This window comes from Scylla paramamosain, chromosome 10, assembly GCF_035594125.1.
Source record: "Scylla paramamosain isolate STU-SP2022 chromosome 10, ASM3559412v1, whole genome shotgun sequence".
Lineage (NCBI taxonomy): Eukaryota > Metazoa > Arthropoda > Malacostraca > Decapoda > Portunidae > Scylla > Scylla paramamosain.
This window is the reverse complement of record NC_087160.1, coordinates 5,573,932-5,594,617: the sequence shown is the minus strand read 5'-3', so window position 1 is coordinate 5,594,617 and position 20,686 is coordinate 5,573,932. Positions and strand designations below refer to the sequence as shown.

The following is a 20,686-nucleotide window of genomic DNA, read 5'->3' as shown; positions in this document are numbered from 1 at the left end:
TCTCTGCATGTCTGGTAATTTATTTCTGTCTGTCTATCTGTCTGTGTAATGTGTTCTTATAAGTTTTCCTATTATTATAATTACATCACATTAGATCTGTTTGTCTCATACTTTCGATAAGTTTCTATTTGATTTTGTTCCTGATCGTCTATTTGTCTACTTATTAAGCTATTTATCTATCTAATGTTTATTTATGAGTCAGTTAGTCCCTATCTATCTTTTTATGTATCTATCCATCTACCAACTTTTGTCGTACATTTCTACGAGTTATCATACGTCTTCGTACACCATACGCTACTCGTCACGGTCTTGTTAGGGAATACAGAGGAACACCATATTAATTCCCTTGCTGTGTGTCATTCACGCTTGGCCAGCTCTCCTCTACACCTAGATAAGAATATCGAATTGAGGGGGACTGTTAAATGTTGACTCGGAGGCAGACTGCTTCATAATTTTCCGTGATCACTTTAGTCTGGAGAATTCTGATCCACCTTCACTTTCCTCAAGGACACTCACACACACACACACACACACACACACACACACACACACACACACACACACACACACACACACACACACACACACACACACACACACACACACACACACACACACACACACACACACACACACACACACAGACTGAAGTGAATTACTGGCCATAAATACGAAATTTGATTCATCCCATCACTCTTGCTGTCATTGATGCCTCATGAAATTGTATTCTTACCCCGCATCACAATACCATAGTTCGAGAAGCCTTAACAGTAAAAGATTTCGGAAAAGATAAGACGACTTTATGGATGGGAATGATAGGTGGACGTGGGTATATGTATGTCATGTAGATTGAGTGTAGGTCTGTTGTTTTTTTTGCAGTCTTTCTTGTGTACCGAGGCTTTAACCTCTAAATGGGATTGATGGTACAAATAAAAGCAGTTCTTACCGCTTCCACTGCGGTAAACAACAATTCACAGCACTAAGAACAATGTACGAGTATTACCTCTTTATTAGCACGTGCAAGAAAGAAGGGATAAAATATTTATAGATTTTGCAATTTCTAGTCTGTTTAATGTTTGGAGTTGGCTGTAGAACAAGAATAAATGTCTCAGAATGGTTAGTGACTGAAGAAAGGTGTGCCAAATAGCAGTGAAAGACTTTCACTGCTATTTAGTCAGTTTTGTGCATTGTTCATTATATTTACCAATTTTTCTGTTATTGAACACACACACACACACACAGAGAGAGAGAGAGAGAGAGAGAGAGAGAGAGAGAGAGAGAGAGAGAGAGAGAGAGAGAGAGAGATGATAGAAGAAAATTTAATGAAAACTGTGATAAAAAAAAAGTACTAACTAAAAATGAGAACTGGGTCAGTGAGCATGAACAATCATTAGCATCAACACCCTTGCTCCGTCACCACACAAGCATTCCACCACAAAAAGAGAACCTTCACCTGATTTTGGGAGTGTCTGGGATCGGTTGAAACATTCGTAGACTGTGACTGGTGATGGCAGATGGAGAAACGAATTTATCACATCAGAATCCAATATCATCTATCATCCCTGTGCCTTCATAACTTTGATTTCCTTGTTCATGCTTTAACGAGTCTGCAGCGTGCATGAATTGCTTAGGCTCATAAACAAGAATCTGAATCACCCACCACTGATTAGATAGTATAATTCACCACACGCAACCTCGCAAGGGCCTGAAGATTTGCTGATGTTTTGTTCTTTGTGCATGCATCGATTGGTTAGACACAAGAACTAGCATTTTCAATTACCACTCAATACTGTTTAGACATATTTCACCTCATGCAGCCTCGTAAGGGCCAACAGATATGCTGATGTTTTGTGTTTTCTTTGTATCCCTCACTTGTTCCTTTGTGTTGTATTCAAGGATGTATTTGAAGCTATCAGACAACAGACCTCCCATTTCAGAGCTGCAGAGTTCGTTGGCTGACGCCATGGAAGCCTTTACTAATCCCATCTAAGTTTAGACTGCCTGGCATACACACAATGGTCTTGCTGTCTTGGCTCCCGTGCGCTGCGTAGTCATTGGTGTATTGCAAGCATCGTTTCACATTTCTCCGTTATGCATTGCCACTTTCTAATGGTCTCAGTTTCCACCACTGCAGCTCTCCTCTCATTTTCCTTGGGTTCTCACTCGGCGATGTGGAAAAAAGAACAATAGAAAGTTTTAGGGGCTAATTTGACCTTGCACTCCCCTCCTGTAAGTCAAGTGGTGTGAAGGGAAGCAGCCAGTGAGGGCGTGAAGGAGGTGTGAGGGGCTGGTTCAGAAGATAACAGTGTGCCGTGGTGGTGCTCGTGCATGTAAACAGGAGGTCAGTGCAGCAGTGTGGGGCGGCACCAATGGGTATAGGAGGCGTGTAAATTACTTGACGCATATCATGCACTTATGAAATGAAACCCGTATTCGTAAGCCTTTCAGTGTCTTCCCGCACCCACGTTTAATAGAATCTAGCGAAAGTTAATGGGATTTTCAAGGACAGTTTAGTGAGTATTCGGATCGTTAAAGGGGAAAAAAAAAACATGAGAACTTGACTGATCATCTCAGCGGCCCTTGAAAAATAGTCCTTATAAGAGACCAATTAAGAAAATTATACGTCGCAAGCTAGTAGATCCTTCTTGAAGATATTTTAAGTTACATAAAAGATCAATCTCTCTCTCTCTCTCTCTCTCTCTCTCTCTCTCTCTCTCTCTCTCTCTCTCTCTCTCTCTCTCTCTCTCTCTCTCTCTCTCTCTCTCTCTCATATTGGATGGCGCGGTAGACTTCTCAGTCTCTGTCCTTGTGTTCCTTCCTCGTATGCTGTTATCATCTCATTCTCCTTTCTCTCACATACTCCAGCAACTCTATTCGTCCTTTTCACTGGAAGTCGTCGTCTTCAGATTGCTGCTTCTATCATACTTGTAAATACTCTTGATTAGTTCACGTTGCCATTCCTTCATTAAGAGTGCTGTGTGTAACTTACTAACTAACATAACCACATTTACAGTCGAATATTTTTACGCTTGTAGCAAGACACTTCACGAGCCATGATGTTATTATAAAAAGTCTCAGCAAAGTATCACTAACTTGTGCGATATGAAAACGGAGAGAAGAATGTTTCACTGATACTGTGCTTGTATAATAATAGGCCTGGAATGACGACCCTTCCTCACCCGCTAAAGAAATAACAGTTCCAGAATTCTTCAGTTAATAACATGACTACAAAGACCCCCATTGTTATTTCGGAGCCTGCACATTGTTATGGTGGCCTTGGGTCAGTCACCGTAGCCTTGCAGACAACACAGGGCAATACTTGGAGGCCTGCTGGGGTTGTGGGTCTCTTCCCCTCCTTTCACAGCCGCCATATAAAGACCCTGATGGTGTGGTGCAAATAGCTTGCATATTTCGTCAGATCATTCGTCAGTTTGTCGTAATAGAGTAAAAAAATAAGTGTGTTGGATTGGTAACTAAATTTTAACCAGATAACGAAATTTTAACCAGATAACGAAAAATGATAATCTTTTAATGACATCTGCAGTATAGTAGAATCTGTCGTGGTAATGAATGGTTAAAATCAGTCTGTGTGTCAGCCTTTCCTGGCTTTTACCTTGTGCCTGCATCATGAGTATTTGTGGTTGTGTGTCGTAAATGTGACAGGGGCAGGAGAAAGGGAGAAAGTATTCACTTGAAAAGGGAAAGTAACGCTTTCAAGGATAAAAGGGGTTGAGTTAATTAAGCAGTAAACAGGCAATGTTTTAGAAGCATAATTTAAAACCGGGAATTGAATTTACTTGAAATGCTTCATAGGGATTTAATTACTCTTTCATAATGCTAGAATACGTAACTTTATAATACCGGTAAATCTTCGGTGGTATTAGTATATCTTTATAATGCTATTAATTCTTTTATGATACGAGTATCTCCCTCTCTGTGTTACTGGCTGGATATTACGCTGCTATGACTGATGTGGCGCAGAAATTGGCCTTTCTTTTGGATCTTATACTCATTTTTCTTTTTTTCTGGAGAGGAGGGACCGCATCATGACATACATTCTGTCCTGGTCTCCTTAATACATAAAGTATGAATCAATACCCCGATCTGGTATTGATGCGACGATCATCCTTTATTTGTTGTTGTTATTTTCTACTTATGGATGCGTTTGATTTAGTAGTTTACGGTTCTTGGCAGCTAAAAATCATCCAAACCCTCATTATCCTAACCATCCCAACCCCATCCTCATCACCTGCATCCTCTAGGCACCATAGCGCGGCACAACCCCGCGCTGGCTGCACTAGGCGACCCCTGGCATTCACTCCCCTAGCGCTGCAACACGAGGCGCCGCGCAGTAACTTTCACCTGTAGCAATCAAACACGGGCCAGCGCACTCCGGAAATGCTTGGCGGAGAAGGGTTTTGTTTTGTATGCTGTGTGACTTTGTGGTCAGTGAAGGTGTATATGAAATGAGAGGAAGAGAGAGGGAGAGAGAATAAAAATATATCAATAAAGGCTAATGGGTTTCTCAGGCAGTCTTGTCACATTTGTAGTTGGGTAGATTCATGGGGCTTCCCGGCTGTCCGCGGTGGGGTGGTTGGGAACAAAATTTAATGCTACGACCTTGTAGCTTATCATCTTTGCCTTGGTTTTACACTTCCCTGAAAATACGTAGACAACTGATGAATTGTTACTTATTTGTCAACGCTCATCTTTGCATTTGATATAGGATTCGCACGCACTTTAATACTAAATCGATATTGACGGAGGATCCTGAATGTATATGAGATGTGTTTGCACTACTACAGTGGTCTGTGGGATTGCTAATGGCATTCCTCGCCCCTCCTGACCTCGAGGGGAGGCAGGGTGGGTTTCCCTGGGGAAGGAAGGTGGCAGTACCAAGCAAATGAGCGATGAGAAACATGATCCTGCGATGAGGTATACGAGACGGGGATTGTGGGAAAGCCCAGCTCTGCACATCTATAAGCATTATAGTTGAGCTAAGGAACACTGCGTGAGGGATTTGAAAATATAATGTGGCGGCAGATTGTTTATCCAGTATGTATGTATATTGTACATTATGACTCGCATAAACTGTTTAATATGGAAAACATTCTCTCTCTCTCTCTCTCTCTCTCTCTCTCTCTCTCTCTCTCTCTCTCATGATACGTCTGAAGTTGTTACAAGATGCGAAGCCCAATGGCAGTGATGGCCTACTTTGTTATCAAGCAACTCTTTTTAATTGCCACTCACCACAGAGAAGATGAGCTTCTCTTATTACTTGTTTCTGTACTTGAAACTTTAAGGTCAGCATGGAGCTGCCACATTGCATCGGAGATAAACTAATTTTGTAAACACGTTATCGTGCTAGGAATGAGAGCCACATTTAGGCTAAAGCGGTTAGAAAAGTTTTCTTTGGACATCTCAAAGTTGGTTCAACTGCATTGCACGTCAAACTACCTGACATACTTTTGTCTTGACCACGTAAAAGTGAAGTGACATGCCATGGACCATTACTGGTTTAAAGTACTACCAACATAATCCATATTTATTATTATTATTATTATTATTATTATTATTATTATTATTATTATTATTATTATTATTATTAGTCATTATTATTATTATTATTTTATTTATTTATTTATTTTTTCACAACTGAGAAAATCTTGTTTAGCTTCTGCCTCTACACAGCAGAGGAAAGATGGGCTAGCGTGTATGGTGTTTTGTATCTCTCTCTCTCTCTCTCTCTCTCTCTCTCTCTCTCTCTCTCTCTCTCTCTCTCTCTCTCTCTCTCTCTCTCTCTCTCCATGTGCAGCACAGGTGATGTAGATGTACAGTGATTGGTGAGGTAATGTGGTTACAGTATGATGTGTAATATAATGAGGGGAGGCTTCTATGCAACAATATGACGCTGTACACAGGTAGACAGATTTGAAATAAATTAACTATATTTATGCAAGAGATAAATGCTTTGTAGCTGCATGTGGTGTACCATGATAGTATCCCACACAGCTATATCCCATGAGTTAAATGAAGGGTCTAGTTTTTTCTTTTCTCCATATAGCATTGCTAGATAATTCAGCAGTTCATCTGCAAATCTATTTAGGGCGGCCATACCCTTCTGACATGAATGAAAAAGAACTGCAACCTCCTATAGCAAAATGGTGAGAAATTAATTCATTGTAAATACAGAAAGTGTATGTGAGTGGGGATCATACCCAGATCTAGCAGGTTGGAAGGACAAGCCTCTAGTGACTGGATGTATTCTCATGACCAGTTCTGCTTTGGATTGCTATGTCCTGTTACAGTGTTACTTTTTTTTTTTTCTGAAGTCACAGGAATGGGGAAACAAGGAGGAAGAGGATTGTAGTATAAGAATTGCATGTATTTTCGTGAACTTTCTGATGAGATAATTATTTTATTTATCTCTATCTATTTATTTAATTAATTAGTTTATTTATTTATTTTATTTCTTATTTATCTATTTATTTATTTATTTATTTATTTATTTTTTTGTATATGGTGGGGCCCCATCTTTGGTGCTATAGGCAGGTGTAGAGGCTCATTTCCCCCTCCCCTACCTCCCTGAGAGTTCCCCAGTGCAGTTGTCATCAAAAATAGGGTTGATTTTATGTGTATTCTTTGTTAAGTCATCTCATTCTATGAATTTCTCTCCAGGAGAGTCTCTCAATTTCACAGCAGAAGAGCTTCCATCTCTCCCTATCCAAACATCCCTTTCTTGCTTGTTCAAGGACTTGGCCTCTACTAGCACTTCTTTCACACTCCTTTACCTTATCAGTCCATCTTCTCAGTGGCCTTCCTCTCCTGTTAGCACCTTCAGTTTTCTTCACGTACACTTGTTTTGCTTTCCGTCCTCTGAATATGGCTGTACCATTGCACTGTGTTCTTTTCACCCATTTCACCTCTCCACAGTTTACACTACACCACTTGCACAGGTACTCATAGCAAATATCTTGTTATTTACAGTATCATACAGAAGATCATGCATAGCTGTACTTGTATTATCTGTGCTTATCAACTTTAAGCATTCCATAAAATTTGCTGAATTTCCATGAATAATAGTGTTGGGATTTTTCACATATGAACAGGATCCAAATACTGGCCACATTTACTAATGTGTCATATATTCTTGCAGGTCTCAGGTGATGCAGGGGCTGAGGCAACTTCACTGAAAACAGCAGACCTCTGTGGCCACCATGTTGCAGCAGAAGTTTTATCTTGCTGTCCTGATGTGGGTGTGGCTGGCTGTTAAGGCCATGGGTTGTGGAATGTGTGAGAAGACCAGTCAGAATTCCATGACTTGTTCGAGTACAACAGACCAACAAGTTTATTTTTCTGTGGAGGTGTTACTGAATGGAAAGATTCGTCTGCAGTGTTTGCACTCCACAGATGCGGACTACTCACTAATGGAGGGTTGTGACTTCCCTTCAGTTACTTATGCAGAGTTTCTTGGGTGTGCTCTTCCCAATATTTCATATAAGGAAGTTCTTTACAAAATTGGTGTGAATCCAGAAAATGTTAGATCCTTGGCTCTTTTGAATGTGAGCAAGAATGGCACATTGTTGCAGCAGCATCTGCAAGGACTGAATGATCTACAGCTGCTGCAGGTGACTGGCATACACTCCATAACAAGTAACGCATTTAGAAGCACACTGAAGCTTGAGACTGTAGAAGTCTTTAATAGCACTATAAGTCAACTTGGTGCAGACCTTTTCCATAACATGACAAAGCTTCAGATAGTAATGCTGCAACATAACATGCTAGAAGAGCTTCCACCCAAGCTTTTTTCTGACGCTCCCAATCTTCATACCATTCAGCTCCATAACAATCAAATCGGTACCCTCCAGGAAAATCTATTCAAAGGCTTGAAACTTCTTAGAACCTTGGATGTTAGCAAGAATAAATTGAAAAAATTATCTGGTGATGTATTTTCTGATAACTACATAATAGAATCAATAGACATTAGTGAAAATCTTTTGTCAGAGATACAGACAGGAACTTTCACAAACCTGCAGAAACTGAAGGAGCTGAACTTAGGCCACAACAGACTGAGAATGTTGCCTTGGGCTGCATTGAAAGAATGTCATGATCTGGAAAAGCTTGAGCTCAACAACAACTTTTTGACTCATCATGGAATCAACAATGCCTTCCCACGCGAGTCTTCACTTAAATACTTGGACCTCGGTTACAACAATATCAGCATACACAGCATGCGTAACTTTGCACTGCATAATCAAACTAAGCTGCAGTATCTCTTCCTGAATAACAATAATATAAGTATAATACCAGACAGTTTGAATAATGCTTATGTTGACCTTGTGAGAGTTGATTTCTCGAGGAATTCATTTGAAGTTTTACATTATAGTTCCCTTATCTTCCAATCAAATGTGGTGAAATTAGATTTCAAGTTCAATAATATAGAGACTATTGACTTTACATGGAGTTTTTTGATGGGCAGAAAGAAAACATTGACCCTTGCCTTGGAAGGAAACCCACTATTGTGTCAGTGCCTCAATTATGGTTTCCTGAGGGTATTGCAAGGCTTGCCATTTGTGAAAGTAAATAATACATTGGAAATCACTGTTGAAGACAGTGAAGAAGCATTCTGTCAGTTTCCCAGTGGTGAGCTTGTGAACTTGATGGAGGTAAAGACAGAAATCCTCACTTGCCAGATAACAGACACAGATGATGTTTGTTCCCATGATTATAGAATCCATGATGACAGGATTCTCATTGATTGCTCCTATCAGGACTTTAAGTCAATAGAATCCCTTAATCTTACCAAGTACAGACGTCATGATTTCACTCTGATCTTGGCAAACAACAACCTCACAAGCCTTGCTGGCCTGCAGATCTACACTAATTTACGTGATCTAGTTGTGCCGTACAACATGCTGTCCAGCATTAATGTGTCTCATCTTCCACCCAACTTGAAGGCCCTAGATGTGCGAGGTAACAATCTCACCAACTTGTCACCTGTCATCCTCAACCACCTGAATGCAACTGACATAAGCCTCAAGCTGGGAAGCAACCCATGGCACTGCAGCTGTGACATGTTGGATCTGTTTCAGTTCCTCCATGTCCCATCTCGCAAGGTAATGTTGCAGAGTGATCTTGTTTGATTTGTTGCATGAGAGTGCAGCAGTATTGCATGGTATAAGACATTTACAATGGAAACTTTGGAGTTTTTTAAAGGGAGGTTCTTTATTTGCATAAAAATTCCAAAGTTCATAAGGCATGATTTCCACATGAAGCCTTGCTAAGCATATGCTTGCCTAAATGATCTCTTTTGTTTCTCACAATTACTAACTCCATTATTTTACCTATAACAATTTACCAGATTGGTTTTATGAAAGATGATTGCCAAAGCTTAGGGTGAATATTTAAATTTCTAAGTATGGAGCTTAGAAAAGATCTCTTATCCTATCTCATTGTGGGGAATAAAAATACAGAGTAGGGAGTTTCCAGTCTCATCACTCTATATTTTGGCCATCTCTTACAATGTGTAGGGAATATGGCAGCAGTATTCTTCCATTGCAACTGTAAGTGTACTGCAAAAGTTTACTAAACTTTGGCAGCTTTTTCTAGAATACTAATAACAATTTCACAGTGAGAAATAATTGGCTTGGCAAGTGGGATAAAGCTGAGCTCATCTGTAATGTTTTTTATTTTCTTTAAGGTGAATGACTTCACGGCACTGCAGTGTGAGGATGGAGAGCTGGTGATGGACCTGAGTGAACATGACCTGTGCCCATTCTTCATGCAGCCAATGGTCATCGTCACCATAGTGGTCATCCTCATCCTTCTCATCTTCTTTGCTATTGTTGGTGAGTGCTTGCCAGTGAATGTAGGGGACTGGAAGATAAAAGAAAGCTGGGTATCCATTAAAATTTAATAGTGTATTGTGCAGAATCAGATAAGAAAATGTATGATGAAATAATGAAAAACACTTGGAAGGAAAAGATAGTGTGTGCAGTCAGAATACATGGTGCACTGGTGATGGAGGTGATACAATCAAGTCCATTCAGTTCAAAGGCAATAGCTGTGCCCACACTTGTGATCTATGAAGATTTCAGTAAAAATTTTGTGTTGTGCCTTATTTAGGAGTTTGTAGCTTTTGTTTTTATCATACATCATCGCAGATTCCATTAGCAGAGTTAATAAGATTTAACTTGTTTTTATAGGGACTGTGAGCTTCTACAAGTACAAGCAAGGCATAAAGGTTTGGCTGTATGCCCACCACATGTGTCTCTGGGCCATCACTGAAGATGAGCTTGATGCTGATAAGAAGTATGATGCATTCATCAGTTACTCTCATAAGGTGAGTCACAAGTCATTTCCTCAGTAGATGATTACTTTGTTCTTTACCATGCTTGTTTTAAATGATCAGTCAAGGAGCTCTGGTGGTGTAGTGGATCAGAATGGTCAGGTGAGAAGAGTTTGTGTGGTGATATAGTTTGGCAAAAGGTTGAATGGATTATCTGCTGAAGCAGGATGTTTGCTCCATAATTCTCCTTTAATTCAAGATAAAGCTACTTTCTAGGGGGACAATATAGTTGTGGCTGTCACAATACCACTGGCAAGAGGAGTCTTGGGAGAGAGAGAGGGTGGAAGGGGAAGGAAGAGAGAGAGAGAGAGAGAGAGAGAGAGAGAGAGAGAGAGAGAGAGAGAGAGAGAGAGAGAGAGAGAGAGAGAGAGAGAGAGAGAGAGAGTTTTATTGGTAGGCACAGGAGTGAAACAGGGATGTGTGGTGTGTTTATGGATGTGGCTGTAGAAGGGAAATCAAAGCTAAAGTAGGAAATATTGGTGCAAATGGAATAGTGTGTGATGGGGCATATTAGTATATTAATTTGCAGATACACCTTATTAATTTGCAGATACACCTCAGTCATCCCAATCCACCTCATTTCAGCCTTGCATCAGTATTTCCTAATTTAGCTTTCATCTCCCTCATCCATAATAAACACATTAGACAACCACAGAGACAACAAGTATTCCTGCCTCACTTCTACTTATGATGGAAAACTTTCACACAAGCACATTGCCGAAAACTTCCATATCTATTCTGTCATAATCTATTCCATCACATTCTTTCTTTAAGTCCTTGAAGGCTGTACACAACTATTCACCTTTCCCTAATTGCCTCTATTGTTTTAATTGCAAAAATCTTATCACATACCCTTTTCCTCTCTCTTCTCTACTCCTCAGTAACCCTCCCCTCTTTCACTTCCATCAGTCTTTCAGCCAAGAATCAACCTTATTTACACACTCAAAAAAGTATCATTACACATTGAGCACAATACAAATAGACACCCATGGCAGATCCGTTGATAACAGGCTCCACCTGTTGGCGTCCCTGCATATATTTAGTCCAGTTGTACCCGAGGGAATCAAGTGAGTGGCACTTGTAAAGAAAGCAATATTTAGTTAGCTAGATCAATATACAGATAGATAAGATATTATTAGCTCTATTCTCCCATGCATGTTTCTGTGGGGTCCCATTTGACACCCCATGCACTGATACACTCACCAACCAACCCTGCTGAGATTATCGGGTTGTTCATTGTGAAATTTGTTGGACCACGCTGTAATGATACTTTTTGAGTGTGTGTACAAGAAATCTTATCACTTCCTCACTCACCTTATCTTTTTCTCCCAAGGATGAAGAGTTTGTGATGAAGGAGCTGGTGCCTGGCCTGGAGTGTGGGGAGCCCAAGTACCGCGTGTGCCTCCACTACCGGGACTGGGTGCCTGGCGAGTACATCCAGAACCAGATTGTGCAGAGTGTGGAGGCAAGCCGGCGCACCATTGTGGTCCTCTCGTCCAGCTTCATTGAGAGTGTGTGGGGGCAGTTGGAGTTCTGTGCGGCTCACTCCCAGACCTTGCAGGACCACACCAACAGGCTCATCATCATTGTCTATGGCAAGGTTTGTGTTTGTGAGTGTGTGAAAGACCAGTATGTTCATGTAGTAGGTAGTACTTTTAAGGTGGCATAACAATGTGCGGCTCACTCCCAGACCTTGCAGGACCACACCAACAGGCTCATCATCATTGTCTATGGCAAGGTTTGTGTTTGTGAGTGTGTGAAAGACCAGTATGTTCATGTAGTAGGTAGTACTTTTAAGGTGGCATAACAAGAAGAGTTATTTTCACACATGTGTGTGTGTATTATAGGCAAATCATAATCTAAGAATAGGCTCCATGACAATTTAACAATGAAAATTTATAAACTTACTAAATGATTCATTATTTAGTTAAATGTTTAAGAAAAAAAGCTGATTGAACTTTTTGTTTTAATTTTTTACTTTGATGAGAAATAGTTTACATGATAGTTAAACTGATATGTAAAATAGATCCACTCACTTTCTTCTCCAGCTAATGCGATGTTTTCAACATATTTAAAATAGCAACTTGTTGGTCATAGAAATTCTAGAATTTGCTCATGTTCAGGTGCTGCCTTTCATAGATGCTTCCACTTGATGTTGATCTGAAATTATTTTTTCAGATCCCACCTGAGTCTGAGCTGGATGAGAAGCTGAAACTGTACATCACCACCAAGACTTATGTGCGATGGGGTGATAGTAAGTTTTGGGATAAGCTGAGATATATCATGCCCCACCCACCAGATCTTGTGCAGAAAAAACGCAAGAACATAGATAAACTTGAACTTAGCAAGTCAGCCCCAAAGCACAGCATGTGTTGAACAAACTGCTTGTGAGAGGTAGTAAATAATTATATAAATACTTTGGCCAAATTTTATCACTTGTGTTCATGATGCACCCAGCCATGGGTCTGGAATTGAACCAGACTTGAGCCAGGCTTACTACATTGGAAAAATTGAGTTTTGCATTTTCTTGTGAGCATTCCCAACTTTTTGTTCAGCAGAATCAGCTTTGCAAACTGGCACATTGGGTGCTGTTGGTGTATTTAGCAAGCCACACAAGTCATGCGTGAGACAACAGGCGCTGAAATATCAGGTAGCAAACATGTGCCTTCAACTTTAGTCAGTTGATGTGATGGTTGTCAATGACTAATGTCAAATCTGATTGATCTCCCTTTGAATTTTGCTCATTAATCATGATTAAGAATTTATTCTTAAGAGATACTTTATGCTATGATATGAAGCTGAATATGGAAAGGGTGTTTGAGGGCCAGACTGTGCTATCATCAGCTTCTTCAGATCCAGACCACATTGGCCAGAACATGTATAGTTTGTCTTGACCTAAGTACATTACTTGAGTGTTCCAGTGACATTAAGAGGCAATTGTTAGGTGGTTTACAACATGCATGTACTAAACTGAGTGGAACATACATAGGCATGACTAAAGTACTACTGCAGTCAGTTTAATGTAGAATGTTAAGGTTACTTGTTTTAAATTTCTCATGGCCATTCATCAAGGCTGTGGAGAGCTGTGTTAACAACATGATAATCCTCATGTTTTCCAGGAAACACACATGAACTTGAAGGTTGTGCTTGAAATAGTTGTGAAGGACACTAAAACCTGCATTGCAAAGGAGGCAACAAAACAAAAATATGGTATTAGTTAGATTTGAAAAAATTCTGCTTGTGTGGTGAGCCTTTCCAGTATTCATTGTATACCTGATAGGTTGAGTTGATGAGATTCAGGTGAAAAGACAAAAAACTACATTCCATAGGGATCTAAGAGGCCATGCATACAACTGTGCTATGGTGATGACAGTTTTAATTCTTACCACACTGCAAGTAACTGAGGTAACTTGAGGCTCCAGTGCAAGATCATTGGATCAGGAGGGACTTTAACAGTACCACCAATACTACTCGTATTACTATTGGTGCATCATAGCCAGTCACCATCACCTCCATATCCATGAGCACAATACCTGAACCAACAAGTGGAATACAGGAGCATTAGGATATACACCTCACAATATATAGTCATAATAACAGTTACCACAGTCTAAGCTGATCTGAAAGCCACAGGCCTTACATCCTCCCACCTCAACTAACTGGTGCACTTACTGTTCATGTCATTCCTCCAAACTCATATTTTTTATCATGTCAATAATTGCTCTTGTCTTAAGCTGATTTTTATAGAATATTAATTGGAAAACAATGTTATCTAAGTATTATTAACAGTTCAGAAAAACTGGACACACACACACACACACACACACACACACACACACACACACACACACACACACACACACACACACACACAGATATATATATATATATATATATATATATATATATATATATATATATATATATATATATATATATATATATATATATATATATATATATATATATAATCCATATGATTGTCCAGTAGCAAGTGTCAACAGTCACATGGGTGAGTTTATATAAATATATTTGTTTTCATAATTTTTCTGAAGTTAACAATTTTACTGTGGTACCTCGGTATACATCAAGCTGAAGTCCAACTTGGATACATCCTGTTTGGATGCAAAAAAAACTGCTTGGTATAGGACTCACTTGCTAGAACTTATATGGGTCAAAATGAGCCATGACACCATGCACTACCCTTGTTTACATCTCTTGAGACAAAGTTACAATTGTCCATGAGCATCAATACGCCCTTTGCTACCATTCAGTGAACAACCTTCACTATAACTTTGAATTTTCACATGATTATGTGTTTTTCGCACAAATTTTTCATAAATTCATTAACCATGAATTCTAAGAAAGTTAATGAGAAGAGCCAAGCAATGAAGAAAATGGTTAGGATCACCATAGGGGTGAAAAGAGAAAGATCACCCTGCATCTTACGAGGTATATGTGAATGAGAGACCTCTTGTAGATTTAATTTTAAAATTTCCTTCACTTGTACACCCAAAGATTTACACCACTGTATTATAGGCAAGGGTGCTAATATCATATTTTTCAACCATAATATGATGTAAGAAATGTCGAAAATGAAAATGCGGCTCTGTTGAGTGATGCACCAAGTGTGTTGTTGATGTCTCAGCTGGGCTGCATCTTTGCCTTGCCTACGTGACTAGGCAACTACCTCTCTTGTATTACTGCAATCATGTAGGATATCTTTACTATTGGGATAACTTGCTTTTTGTTCAGCTACACTGCTAGCTTGCTTTAAACATTACATACTTAAATACATAAAAAACTTTTTTCCTGAATATGCCCTGTTGAAATTTGGGTATGTCTTATATGCCATTAAATACAGTATGTATTTCAGTATTAAGCAGTGCCTAAATGATTTTATACAACCCCATCAATGTATTGTATAATATGCCAGTATCAATAGGATTTTTTTTTTCATGGGAATGGATTAATCATTTTCCCTTTATTTCTTAATGGGAAAAATTTGTTTGGTATACATCCTGTTTGGCATAAGTCCAAAGATCTGGAATGGATTAAGGATGTATACCAAGGTACCACTATATATTGTTTTCTTACTGATATTTTTTCAGGTTAGGACAAGGCTAATAGTGATTGACAAGGCTAAATAATAGTGATTGAAAATATCTTAAATATATCTTTTTAAAAGTTGCAAAACGTAAAATTTTTTTGAAGTTGCAAGAACATGAGTGCACCTGCCAACAGGGAGGGAGGTCAGTTGTAGATCAGTTTAAACTGTGGGACGTGTATAAAAGGCAGATGCGATGTAGTAAAGTTGGACCACCTATTGGACAGAGCAAGCTATGATAACTGTTGGAATGTTATATCAATGCAATTAATTATAGGAAACAAGATTTAACAAGTTTGTTAAAGGCTTCATGGGTTTTGTTGCCTTATTTTGTAAGAAGCTCTCCTTTCACTAAGTGGGAAAATCTTCATCCTCCAAGATGGAGAGAAGTGCAAACTTGTGGTCTGGAAGGCTGATCACTGTGTTGCCATCTACAAAAGACCTCTATGTTGTTGGATGAGGGGATCTGCAATGGAAAGGTTAACATAGATGGACAGTAGAGCTGACATGACCTTAGCAAGCATGTCTAAGCATGGTGTCATGCACATTGAGGACATAATGAAGGGGACATCATCTGAAGCACCTTGGCATGCTGAATCACATATCTTCAGCAACCTTATTCTAAGGGGTGACCTTTAACCCTCTAATTAACCGGTCTAATTAGACTGTAGGTCTAATGACCTACGGATCAGATGAGCCGCCAGAGACCATTTTCCTTCTTCATAGTATCCTTTCATAAACAAAGACAAAGCTTAGTGATCAGCTTGGCTTTGATGCTTTTTTCTCTCATTTTGAGGAGGTGCTTGGTGCTGAACATTTTGATGCTTGACACTGCAGCATGTTGGTTTTTGCTGTAATTAAGCTTGGCAGATGACCAGTGACTATAATGTATAATTCTTCAAGTGGGTATTTCTTTACTCCATCAAGACACTTCTTAGGGAAAGTTGGTTTGTGACTGCCATTTCATGCCTGTTTTTCTCTTGTAGATGGTTAGTCTGGTGATTCTAATTACTCTTGTCTGCCATTAAGCAAAAGCACTGTAGCTCAAACTGTGATGATGAGGACATTTTGTGTGATTTACTTCTTTGAGGCTGTTTGTGTGTTTGAATTTAGAGTGACTGAGTAAATCACTTGTGGTCACAGTACATGTTGATGTTTGGCAGTTTTGTATAGGGATAGCCAATGTTCTGACAATAAGCATTCGTGTGTGTGTGTGTGTGTGTGTGTGTGTGTGTGTGTATTTTAAATTTTTTTGACAACAATGTTCTGATAATAATAAGCTGTGTGTGTGTGTGTGTTTTATATGTAGGAGGGGCACTGGCCAGAAAAAAAAAGAAAAAAAAAAGGTGCTGGTCCCTGAACACAGTTGAAAGTGTTTGTAAAAAATACAGGATAAGTGTCTTGAAACCTCCCTCTTGAAAGAATTCAAGTTATAGGAAGGTGGAAATACAGAAGCAGGCAGGGAATTCCAGAGTTTGCCAGAGAAAGGGATGAATGATTGAGAATACTGGTTAACTTTTGCATTAGAGAGGTGGACAGAATATATATATATATATATATATATATATATATATATATATATATATATATATATATATATATATATATATATATATATATATATATATATATATATATATATATATATATATAACATTTTTGTAAAGTTGTGTATATGGGAAAAAATACATTTAGATGAGCAGGAAGAAGAACCTGCAAACAAATGTACAGATTCTAATTTTTATCTAACAATAAAAAAAAACAAACAAACTATGGATGATGTGTTTCATTGCAGAGATTCAGCAGTGATATGTCTTTGGCAAGGATTCCTTGGATAGTCTTCATTTGGTGAAATTTCACCTAATTTATTATTAGATAGAATAAATAAGACTAATGTGAGGTGAAATTGTAGAGTATGTAACAAGTAATGACAATGCAGTAAATATGTAATGATGCTTCCTCCAATTCTGGCATTAGTAGTGCTGTTTAATGTTGGTTAGTGTTTCTGTAACCTTAGTTTACTACGTCTATAATTCCAGAGCGTTGGCATCACTGAAGGAAAAGAACAAGAAAGGAGAGGTTTGCAACCACAGCATAAAAATTAGTTAGTGGCTACCCAGTGACCACCAAAGTACCCTTAGAACTTAACCACCCTCGTGACCAACCGCTGGTCGTCGTCAACAACCGGCAGTCGGCACCTCCTAACAGGAGACAAGCACGTCATTTTTTTTTTTTTTTATCATCATCTCCGAGCAACATTTTGCCGTACAACAGATCATCTGCTTCTGTTAGCGACATGGAAGCTGCTATGAACATATTGCAATGCAGAAGAATAGTGATGTAAACTTTACCTCAACTCTGAAGGTTACACAACATGGTGATTATTAGTAATAGAGTGATATCTTTCTTAATAATGTTACTAAATACACTTCTGATGTGGATAATCCCTTCATCCACCTATAAACCCAATTCCACTTGGTTCAGGTTGAAAAGGGATACTTTCTTAGTAACGTGGAAGCTGTGATCGATTTTAAAAGTAGGTGACCACCTTTCAAGCCACACTGTCGGGACACTTGTGGATGAGATCCGCGTTGTCTGCTCGCCACAGTCACCCGCTACACTCGCTCGTCTGAAAAGGCTCGCTTCGAAATAATTAGAATCTATGAGAAGCCATAATCTCCGTGACTAGTGTCGCAAAGTCATACTGCAAAGCTGCCCGTGAGTAAGCGCCCTTATGGTGACAATATGTGCATGATTGTCTCCTTCCTTGGAAGTGAATCATTGGAAAACATTACGTTATGTTTTATGAGATACCTTTGAAAATAGACGGCCTTCATTTAGGCAAACCACACGTGTCTACAAGGCTGGTGCACTAACAAAAAGGGCAGCGGTGCATGTCTGGCATCGCCCGGCGAGGACAGACAACGCCTTCGTGGAAGAAGGCGACCTCCTTTGATACACTTTTGAACAGTAGATGGATTGGGAAACGATTAGCATTTGAACGCCGTTACGAATAAAGGAAGAAAAAAAAAAAATGGCAGCATATACAATACGAAATTATGTACAGTGTGCACTTAGGAAAGGTTTTCAATAGATTGCGTCTGTCTTTTCATACTGCACGTGTCTTGATGCAACACGTGGCCCTCCAGACACCAACACTGTCTTGAGCAGCCTGCCCTGGCCCCTTTTGCAGCAAGACAAGCCGCGCCTTCACACTCCGCGCAGCCTTCACAAACATTCCATCATCTCTGAATGATCTAAAACTCTAAAACACAAGCAAGAGAGTTCTGCAAAGCCTCAAGTTACTGTTGCATGTCTCCGGAAGCCTACTAAGACTCGAGAATCTGTTTCTAGCGCTCCACCACGACTCCTTTGTTTCTGACTTCCTTATCTGTGACATCTTTCTCTGAATTCCCCCCACCCCTCTCCCTTGAGCAAATACGACAGTCTCTCTCTCTCTCTCTCTCTCTCTCTCTCTCTCTCTCTCTCTCTCTCTCTCTCTCTCTCTCTCTCTCTCTCTCCTCGACAGAGTATGTCAGTCTCATTAAAATTGTGCTGAAACTATTATTTAACAACAACAATGCAATTATAATAATAATGATAATAATAATGATAATAATAATAATAATAATAATAATGATAATAATAATAATAATAATAATAATAATAATAATAATAACAATAATAATAATAATAATAATGAGCGAAGCGAAGTTTACTATGTAGGTTTGAGTTTCATTTTGAGCACCCCGGCCCGGCCGTAACGCTATTCAAAAGCTAATATCTCCGCAACTACGCGGCTAATCTATCAATTTTATATGCTATAGCTTTCATCTCTTCTATTAGGTGCGGTCATTCGGCAACTTCTAAAAAATAGGTGTCGAAAATGGGATTTTTGAAAGTGACCGTTAGTTTTCTGCAATTTTCACCATGTTTCTTTTGTTTCAATAAGACCGGATACATACCACTGAACGCAGAATGAAATTTCCTGTCCAACAGTATATAGCACAACGATTGGCCTCTCGCAAAGTTTTGAGCTAGCGTGATTTGAATCTTCGGCAAGTGAGCGATGTGCGTCTTGCCTAAAATTTTCGCTAACTTCAACTAATGAACTGAAAAAGCTCAATTTTTTCAAAATTTATTTTTTGTTAAGATTTTTTTGTGTTAAGATTAATACAAGTTATTACCAAAAAAGCATGTCATATTTCCAACATTATTGCGCATGCGAAAAGTACATAATAAAACTTTTTATAAATGACTAATTTCCTGCAACTGTCACTGAAATTGCCTCTCTCTCTCTCTCTCTCTCTCTCTCTCTCTCTCTCTCATAAGAACATAAGAACATAAGAAATAAGGGAAGCTGCAAGAAGCGACCAGGATTACACGTGGCAGTCCCTGTATGAAACACACCTACCTATTTCCATCTGCTATCCCCATCCATAAACTTGTCTAATCTTCTCTTAAAGCTCTCTAGTGTCCTAGCACTAACTACATGATTACTGAGTCCGTTCCACTCATCTACCACTCTATTTGAGAACCAATTTTTTCCTATCTCCTTCCTAAACCTAAATTTTTCAAGCTTGAACCCGTTATTTCTTGTTCTACCCTGGTTGCTGATCCTAAGAATTTTGCTTACATCTCCCTTGTTATAACCCTTATACCACTTAAAGACTTCTATCAGGTCCCCTCTTAACCTACGTCTCTCTAAAGAATGTAAATTTAACAGCTTCAACCTCGCCTCGTAAGGAATACTCCTCATCCCCTGTATCCTTTTAGTCATTCTCCTCTGTACTGATTCTAATAGACCTATATCTTTCCTGTAATGTGGGGACCAGAACTGCACCGCGTAGTCTAGATGAGGTCTGACCAGCGCCAAGTATAACTTTAATATTACTTCCGGCCTTCTACTTTTAACACTCCTAAAAATGAATCCTAGTACCCTATTTGCCTTGTTTCTGGCTTCTATGCATTGTTTCCCTAGACGGAGTTCAGACCTAACTATAACTCAGAGCTCCTATTTACTTACGCACAGCTTCGCTCGTCAATTACCTTCCGAGGCGTTTTACTGGTAATAATAATAATAATAACGGTGACGATGCTGATGACATGACAATGTTAAATCTGAGGCCTGGAGTGGCGGATGGAGGTGCGGTGGGCACGTCGGGAGGGAACGGGGAACACAACGGATATCCCAGCTCCTTAGCCTTCCCTGGCCGAGGAAACATGCTCAA

General features: G+C 39.3%; 1 protein-coding gene and 1 long non-coding RNA gene across 4 annotated transcripts in view; one reads left to right on the top strand and one right to left on the bottom strand.

The window, feature by feature from the left end:
* Nucleotides 1-18,846, top strand: part of LOC135104154 (protein toll-like) — a 31,679-nt gene extending 12,833 nt beyond the window's left edge. For all 3 annotated transcript variants that reach the window (XM_064011215.1, XM_064011216.1, XM_064011217.1), the window contains 5 exons: nt 7,157-9,116; nt 9,701-9,848; nt 10,206-10,342; nt 11,682-11,948; nt 12,527-18,846. In XM_064011215.1, coding sequence (XP_063867285.1) covers nt 7,218-9,116; nt 9,701-9,848; nt 10,206-10,342; nt 11,682-11,948; nt 12,527-12,724 — 2,649 coding nt within the window. In that variant the 5' untranslated portion in view covers nt 7,157-7,217 and the 3' untranslated portion in view covers nt 12,725-18,846. The remainder of the gene's footprint in view (nt 1-7,156; nt 9,117-9,700; nt 9,849-10,205; nt 10,343-11,681; nt 11,949-12,526) is intronic.
* LOC135104156 (uncharacterized) lies at nt 9,739-12,519 on the bottom strand. The gene is made up of 3 exons (XR_010270318.1): nt 12,385-12,519; nt 11,663-11,902; nt 9,739-9,876 (listed from the first exon to the last, which is right to left on the bottom strand). It is a non-coding gene; the product is annotated as an uncharacterized LOC135104156 (long non-coding RNA).
* Nucleotides 18,847-20,686: the final 1,840 nt, after the last annotated feature.